The sequence below is a fragment of the Myotis davidii genome, unplaced genomic scaffold (assembly GCF_000327345.1).
Source record: "Myotis davidii unplaced genomic scaffold, ASM32734v1 scaffold1109, whole genome shotgun sequence".
NCBI lineage: Eukaryota > Metazoa > Chordata > Mammalia > Chiroptera > Vespertilionidae > Myotis > Myotis davidii.
In genome coordinates, this window is record NW_006300022.1 from 71,337 (window position 1) to 80,318 (window position 8,982).

An 8,982-nucleotide genomic window follows, 5' to 3' on the forward strand; every position below is an offset into this window, starting at 1 on the left:
TTCCTATTTCCTTGTTCTTCCCAATTACCCTTTGGCTTCACATGATGCTCCATTTTAGCCAGCAGATGCCACTAAAGAGTAGAAGTGCAACAGAATTGTGGCTGTGCTAAAATATGATTGCTGAAAGGTCACCAATAGCCCTGTTGTCTTACTAGCTTGTGTCATGTGAAGATTTCATGCTTGGGATAAACCAAATATTTGAGGGCAAGAAGTGTCTATTTCATTTGCATTATAATTTTTTCCATTATATGCCACCTCCTTTTAATTAAAAGGAAAAAACATTTGAGATTTTAGGTAACTACATTGTTTGTTTGGTGAGCTTTTACTTTAAAAACGGTATAAAACCCTACCAAAAGACATAGTCCCTACTCTCTAGGAAATGGTGATATCTTGGAGGAATGCCACAGTTAATGACGGGCTTTTAACGTTTTTTTCTGACTCTTATCAGTTTGCAGGCCTTTCAGATATATCTATCTCACAAGACATCCCTGTGGAAGGAGAAATCACCATTCCTATGAGATCTCGCATTCGGGAATTCGACAGCTCCACATTAAATGAATCAGTTCAGAATACCATTGTAAGTTATACTATTTAAGAGAATTTCTGTTCAATGTCATGGAACTAAATAATAACTCTTTGTAATATTTTTCTTTGGTTCATTTGATCTTCAATATATTTTATTTATTGAAATTTAAGATTCTCTCCTTGAGAATTATTTGGTACAGGCTTTCTGGACAGTTTGGCTATAATGTGTATTAAGATTCTTAAAATTTCCAAATATTTTTTATGCTGATCATTCTGCCTCTCCAGATATAGTATAAAGAAAACTTTTGAAATAGGAAACTATTTTTTAAAAATACTGAAAAATATTAATATGCAAAGATGTTCATTATAGCATTCTTTATAATAGGGGAAAGTTGAAGAATAGGTTAAGTTATGTTACACCTATGTGGTAGAATGCTAAACAACCATTAAAAACCATGTTTACACAGAATTATTAATGATACAAGGAAATCTCTAGGTGAAAATTTAGGATGGAGTTATCTCAACTATATTTTGAGAGGTTATATTACCATACCCTTTCTCAAATGTCTTGATTTTTAGTTAATCTAGCTTCTAGGATTTATTTGCCAGTTAAATTGGTTATGTTGATAATTAATTTATTTGATATATTGTGGAGAATATGGTGGCTAGGGAGCAGGCTAATTGGCCCTTGGGATTTCATCATGTATAAACTGAAAACCAGATGTTATGTTTTACAGAACAGATTTTAGTTTCTATAAGTAATGTATTAGGAGGGCTATATTTCTCTTTTACAGAGTTTTAAAAATCAAAACAGAACTGGTGGATACGGTAAAGAGTTAGATGTTAGCTTAAGGAGTTAATAGAAAAAACCTGCCTCTGATTTGTATAGTGAAAGGGCTGAACTAGAATTTTAGCTCTAAAATTTAACAAAGGCCTCCCAGGAGATTGAAATAAAGGAGATTTTAGCAAATTAAGTTGGGGGGCTGCCTGGCAACCTTGGTTCTCACAATATAATAGTTGTGTATGTCTTTCAGATGCGTGATCTAAAAGCTGTTGGGAAAAAATTCATGCATGTTTTGTACCCGAGGAAAAGTAATACTCTCTTGAGAGATTGTAAGTATGAGGTTTTTAAGGATTTGCTGCTTCTCATCATACCTTATCATAAGTACTTTATAAGGCACAGGCTCTGTGGTAGAAAAAACTGACATCATTTTGCAATATGAATAAGTATATAAATGAAATTTTTGGAAGAAGTTAAAAATTTAGAATGGAATTTCAGAGATTGCCCTCACCAATAAATATACACTATATCCTCACCTGCTATAATTGACACTGTAAAAAGTATTTCTGGAAGCTGTGAACACATAGGGACTTTGTTCAACCAAAGAGCTAACCATCCCTAAGGAAAAGGCAAAATGTTCAATTGTGAAATTAGAAAAATAGCTAATACCCATTAAGGGTTAACAAATTAATAGTACCTTTATTGACATTTCTATTTTTAGAACTATCAATCTGATGACTGCTTTCTTTGTTCAAGATTTCTATCAATATTTGCAATAAATTATGCTGTTATTTAGAATTCTTCAAATTGTTAGACCTTTTTCTGTTCTTATCAAATATTCTTGGTTTTCTTAGTAACCTTTATCAGAAAACTTGAATTAGTTGTTTGAGAATAGTAACAATTATGTTGTACATGAGTGTACCTTCTATTTTTTATAGCATTTCAGCTGTATTTTAGGGATGTCAACTGTGTGGCAATGTGCCATCACTCTGGGTGAACACTGGATGCAGTGTAAGAATTGTTTCCAACATAGTGCACTGTGGGCTGGAGCTGACAGATGATTTGCTACCATTGGTATATAGTGGAAAGAACATGGACAAATCTTGGTTTAAATAGTGGTCGCACCACTAGCTGTGTGATCTTGGAAAAGACAGTTAACTTTGCTGAGCTGAAGTTTCTTCCTCTGTTAAAGTGGAGATAATAGCATCTACCTGGCTGGTAAGTGTTAGAGATGATAGTGCATATCAACCTCCTTGCACAGTATTTGGCATTTAATAGGCACTCCATAAATGCCAGCTATTATTCTAGTGCCTTTCTGTTCCCTCAACACTCATTATCTTTTTTAATCCTTACAACAGCCTTGTGAAGGGGGAGTTATTATTTGTGTTTTACAGATTAAGGAAATGAGTCTCAGAGAAGCTGAGTGCCTTGTCAAGATCACACAGGCAGGATTAGAATCCAATTTTCAAGTTCAGCACCCTTTCCAATCTACCACTATGACCCCAGATGTGAAGATCCTTTGAAATGTTGCTTTGGTTCAGTTCAAAGCAAGGATGCTTCTCACAATACAGAATCAGTGTGTTAGTTTGCCGATTCATTATGAATATTAGCTTATGTCATATGTTGAGGTCCATCCTTAAACCTTGTGGGGATAGACAGATAGGCTGGCACAGAGGGTGAGCAGTCATGGTCAGAATTTGCACTTCTGCCCTGTCCTGTTATAGCTGTTGGCAAAGTAACAAGGAAAAAATTCACAACTTAAAAAATAATCTAAAAAAACAACAACCAACCAACAACACAATAAGATACCACTTCACACCCCTTAGGATGGCTGTTATCATTCAAAGAAACAGAAAATAACAAGTGGTGTTGAGGATATGGAGAAATTGAAACCCCTGTATGTTGCTGTTGCTGGTGGGAGTGTAAAATGATGCAGCCACTATGGAAAACAGTATGGTGGTTCCTCAAAAAATTAACCATAGAATCATTCCAACAATTCCACTTCTGGTTGTACACTCAAAAGAATTGAAAGCAGGGATTTGAACAGATATTTGTACACCCATGTTCATAGCAGCAGTGTTCACAATAGCCAAAAGGTGGAAGCATCTTAGACCAGCGGTCGCCAACCTTTCGGACCTCACGGACCACCAGTCGTCTGCAGGCCACCGGTTGGCTACCCCTGTCTTAGACATTTGTCGATGGATGGAGAGACAAAATGTGGCATATACACCATAATATTTATCATAAATGGATAGAATATTACCCTTAAAAAGGAGTGGAATTCAGACACATGCTATAACATGGATAAACCTTAAAGACATGATGCTATGTGAAATATGCCAGATAAAAAAGGACATATATTCTATGATTCCACTCATAAGAGGTATCTAGAGTAGTCAAATTGATAGAGACAGAAAGTAAAGTGATAGTTGCTAGAGGCTGAGGGGAGAGTGGGGAGTTGTTGTTTAACTAGAGGCCCAGTGCACAAAATTGTGCACGGGCGCGTGAGGCGGCAGAGACACCGGGACTGGTCTCCTCTGTGCTGTGCGGAGTCACGGGACCCCCAGACCTCACTGTGCAGAGTGGCCACTGGGCCCCGCCTCTGCTGTGCATGTGGCCATCTTGTGGCAATATCACGTGCGAGGGCGCGAGGGCCACGTAGGTTTTTATTAGTATAGATGGGTTGGAGTTTCAGTTTGGGAAGATGAAAAATTTCTGGAGATAGATGGTGGTGATTGTTGCATAACAATGAATGTATTCAATGCCTGTACACTTAAAAGTGACTAAAATGGTGAATTTTGTGATATATACACTAAGTGGCCAGATTATTATGACCACCTGACGTTTGTAGGCAAATTAGCTATAATTTCCCGCTGAAGTTGCTAGAGGGCCAGATCATTATAAACGTCTGAATAGCACAACATACGTAAGTATCGATGCTGATCAAGTTCATCCTATCGTGTTGATGGCGTATCCCAATGGAGATGGCTTCTTCCAACCAGACAATGTGCCATGCCACGGTGCTCATATTGTGCAGGAGCGGTTTCAAGAACATGAGGGAGACTTTTCCTTGCTTAGGTGGCCCCACAATCACCAGATCTCAATCCAATTGAGCATTTATGGGACGAAGTTAAAAGAGCCATCTGGCAGCTGGTTCCACAGCCATCGAATCTCACAGAACTGGATGGTGCTATTCATCAGGCATGGTGTCAGATTCCTCGCATCACCTTTCAACATCTCGTGGAGTCAATGTCCTGTGTGTGTGTGTGTGTGTGTGTGTGTGTGTGTGTGTGTGTGTACGTGTATGTGTATTACAACAATAAGAAAATAGTTTTAAAATACTGTTACAGAGCCCTGACCAGGTGGCTTAGTTGGTTGGAGCATCATCCTGTACCCTGAAACATTGCAGGTTCGATTCCCAGTCAGGACACATACTCAGGTTGCCATTTTGATCTCCAGTCGGGTGCACACAGGAGGCAACTGGTTGATGTTTCTCTGACTCTCTCTTTCTCTCTCTCACAAAATCAATAAAAACATGCTAAGGCAGGGATAAAAAAATACATTTGAAAATACCATTGCAGATTTTTTACAAATTACAAAAATTTCCAGTGCATTAAAAAGCCAGTTTATTAATGTCAATTGTACTTGAAATCAGTTTTTCAGTTGCCAAGTGTAGTATTCTTTTATGTAAAGATATATATGTGAAGAAGGTAATTGTGCTCTGAGCTGCATATTATTGAATTGTTGGAATATTAATCACCAATCACTATTGATTGAGAACTACTGTGGTTAGACCTGATGTTGGCAGAACTTTTTATAGTTTTCAAAAAGCTTTCATGTTATTTGTTAAAGTTTAACCTTATAGCCCTGGTTGGGTAGTTCAGCTTTTTGGAGCATTGTCTGGATATGCCAAGGTTGAGGGTTTGATCCCCTGTCAGTGCACATACAAGAATTAACCAATAAATGCATAAATAAGTGGAACAACAAATCGATGTTTCTCTCTCTCCCTTTCTCTAAAATCAGTAAAGAAATAACATTTTAAAGCAAGTTTAACTTTATAAAATTACCAATATTGACCTGATTTTTCACCTATAACAACAGCAATTCCATTTTAGTTCAATGTAGTAATTATAAAAGGGAAGCAGTGTGGCAGAGTGGAAAGAACTTCATAGTAGGAATCAGAAGACCTTGGTTCTGGTCCCACCTCTATACCTAACTGTTGATATAAACTTGGGAAAGTGACTTGCTTTTCATCTTTACTTTTCATATTTGTGAGATGGGCCTGAGTATACTTGACTTGTCTAATGTAGTCTCAGATTGGTGAAATTATTTGAGTCTAGTCTTCTTTCTGAGGGTGCAGGATGGTGTACTTCTCATTCATTGGTCTTTATGGCATGTTGGAATGTGACTTGGTGGGGGGAGAGGTAAATTATGGGATATGAAATAAAACTGAAAGGATCTATTAAAGAAGGACATTCAGAATTGGGGAGCAGGGAAGGCAAATAAAGGGGTAAGAGAGGAGGGAAGGCTTGGGCAGACAGACAGAGCATTGATATCTGAATTCCAAGAGTGGGAGAGGTAGATATTAGAATAAAGATAGAAAATACTGCATGGTTGTTTCTTAACAATCTTCTTTCTTTTCTTGCCTTGTAGGGGATTTATGGGGCCCCTTGGTCCTTTGTGTGACACTCGCACTGTAAGTATACATATTTCCTTTGTCATTTGAGTTGGAATAAACTTTTTGGTGGAATTTTAAAATTGAGGGGAATTTTGACTGAATATTTTATTTATTACTTCTATGACATATTGTACTTATGTATTTAAGTCTAAAAAGTCAGAAAAAGTTGGTGACTGGCAAGAAGGTAGGGAGGGAGAGTATGTAAGAGAGTGAGGGAGCAACAGAGGAGTGTGTGGATGTGTGTGGTGTGTGTGAATGAGAGCTAGGGACAGCTAGATCCTACAGATCTTCCAAGGGGCTGCCAAACCCGGCAGTCTTAGATGGCGAAACCCCCTGCCACTGGAAACACTCCGGGGAGGACACCGCCAGCACAGAGACCGTGCCATCTTGAAGAACAGAACTGCTTGAGACTAGGATCCTAGCCTCGCCACTACCCAATCTGGTCTCAGTCACAAACTGGGACCCTACAGCCACTTGGGTAAAAGACCTGCGACCACAGCTGCAAACCCACAGACACCAAGACCCCAGGCACCCTGGCCGCAGATTTCTGTGAGTCACAGAGCCAATCTCCCTCCCCACTGGCCCCGCAGCAGTGGCATAGGAACTGCCAGACCCTCTCTGCACAAACAGGCCTCCTGCCCACTCATAGCAGTGGCGGCTCTACCTGAATTTGAGCCTGGGTGTGCATACACGGGAAGTTTGTTTCCTGTGACCAGAATCCACGCCCAGGCAGGGAGGCTGTGCTGAATTTGAACCTGGGGGTGCAAACTCGGGGAGTTTGTTTTCCGTGACCAGACCTTGTGCCCAAGCAGGGAGACTGCGCTGAATTTGAGCCTAGGTGTGCGATCTGGGGGAGTTTGTTTTCCGCAACCAGATCCCGCACCCACGCAGGAGACAGTGCTGAATTTGAGCCTAGGTGCACGATCTGGGGGAGTTTGTTTCCCACAACCAGATCCCACACCAATGCAGGGAGACAGCGCTAAATTTGAGCCTGGGGGTGCGAACTCGGGAGTTTGTTTCCTGCGACCAGACTCCGCGCCCAAGCAGGGAGGCTGCACTGAATTTGAGCCGAGGTGTGCGATCTGGGGGAGTTTGCTTTCCATGACCAGACCCTGTGCTCATGCAGGGAGGCAGAGCTGAATTTGAGCCTGGGGGCGCGAACTTGGGGAATTTGTTTCCTGTGACCAGACACCACACCCAAGCAGGGAGGCTGTGCTGAATTTGAACCTGAGCACTTGAACTTGGGGAGTTTGTTTCCTGCAATGAGACACCATGCCCACACTGGGAGGCAGCACTGAATTTGAGCCTGGGTGCACGGACACAGGGAGTTTGTTTCCCGCAGTGCACATCCACGTGACCAGACCCCACACCCACAATGGGCGGCAGTACCTCCTGACTTTGATTCAGGGCAAGCACACATGGAAGGCTGTTTTCTGCAGGGCAGGAGTGGACCTCCTGCTGACACAGTGCAACTGTGCAACCTAGTCCCCCAGGCAGACTGGGGACCCAGATTTTCTACACAAGAGGCAGCACTGAGCACCAGTGACTTGACTGTGTTTCTCATTGCACGTGCCTGGGATCCCTGATTCCCAGTGCATTCACACTAATAGCCACAACTCTAATTCTTGGCGCATGCACACACAGGGACCCTGGTGCTTGGCGCAAGACCGCACTAAGTAACAACAGAGACTCTGATACTCCATTCTCAGTGCAGACACAGGCGGTCTCTGACTCCTGACAAGCGCTAGGGCACTCTGGTTTTTGGCACACACCAGCAGAGTCTCTGTTTCAGCATGGCGCAGGCAGGGTTCCAGATTCTAGGTGTGCACACGAGGCCACACTAAGCACCTGTGACTCTGATCCTGGGCGAGTGTGGCTCCCACCAACCCATGGTAGCCACATGTCTTTGTGTCACACTGCACACAGCCCAGGCCCATGCAACTCAACATTTGAACCATCTGGAGATAGTCAGAATGGGGAGACGACACAATCCCCAGAGGAAAGAAAATGAGGAGTCACCAAGGAAGGAAATTAATGAAACTGAAGCATGCAACATGACAGAAAAAGAATTCAGAGTAATGGTTGTACAATTCATTCACCGGCTGGATGAGAAAATCAACCTATGCAAGAATCAGGAAGAAATGAAAAGTGATATAGCTACAATCAAAAACACCATGGAAAGTTTCAACAGCAGACTAGAAGAAGCAGAGGACTGAATTAGTGAGTTAGAAGATAAGGCAGAGAAACAAGCTCAATCTGAACAGCAAGTGGAGAAAAAAATTAAAAAGCAGGATGAGAGCCTAAGGGAGTGTTGGGACAATATGAAACGAAGTAAAATACGTATAATAGGGCTGCCAGAAGGACAAGAAGAGCAGCAAGGATTAGAAAATTTATTTGAAGAAATAAGGACAGAAAACTTCCCAGATATGGAGAAGAAAAAAGTTACACAAGTACAGAGGGTCGCAAGCAAGATGAATCCCAAAAGACCCATATAAATACATGTGATAATTACAATGCCAAATGTTAACGACAAAGGGAGAATCTTAACACATTGTATGCAGGAAACGTATTTATACGTTTTATGTTGACTGGTAGTAGAGCGCAGGACACGTATTTTATAGACGTGGGATACGTTTTTTATAGACTAGCGGTAGAATGTGGGTAACGTATAAATACGTAAACTAAAGTTATCATAATTTTACTGAACGTTGCCATTTGCGCAAAAAATTAGCAAAAATGGCCCACGCCACCTGTTAGTGCATGATAAAAACTACCTGCAAACAATGTGTTAAAGGCTGCAAGAGAGAGACAGAGAGTTACCTACAAAGGATCTCCCCCCCGCCCCCATCAGATTATCAAATGATTTCTCAACAGAAACACATCAACCTAGAAGGGAATGGTAGGAGGTATACAAAGTGATGCAAAGCAAAGGACTAAATCCAAGAAAACTATCCAGCAAAATTAAAGTGGAAATCAGGAGCTTCGCAGACAAAAAGAG

At 41.1% G+C, this 8,982-nt stretch overlaps 1 protein-coding gene across 3 annotated transcripts in view; it reads left to right on the forward strand.

Annotated features, from left to right (window-relative positions):
• Positions 1-8,982, forward strand: part of YIPF6 (Yip1 domain family member 6) — a 53,516-nt gene that overhangs the window by 31,388 nt on the left and 13,146 nt on the right. For all 3 annotated transcript variants that reach the window (XM_006776109.2, XM_015572003.1, XM_015572002.1), the window contains 3 exons: positions 449-577; positions 1,560-1,638; positions 5,960-6,002. In XM_006776109.2, coding sequence (XP_006776172.1) covers positions 449-577; positions 1,560-1,638; positions 5,960-6,002 — 251 coding nt within the window. The remainder of the gene's footprint in view (positions 1-448; positions 578-1,559; positions 1,639-5,959; positions 6,003-8,982) is intronic.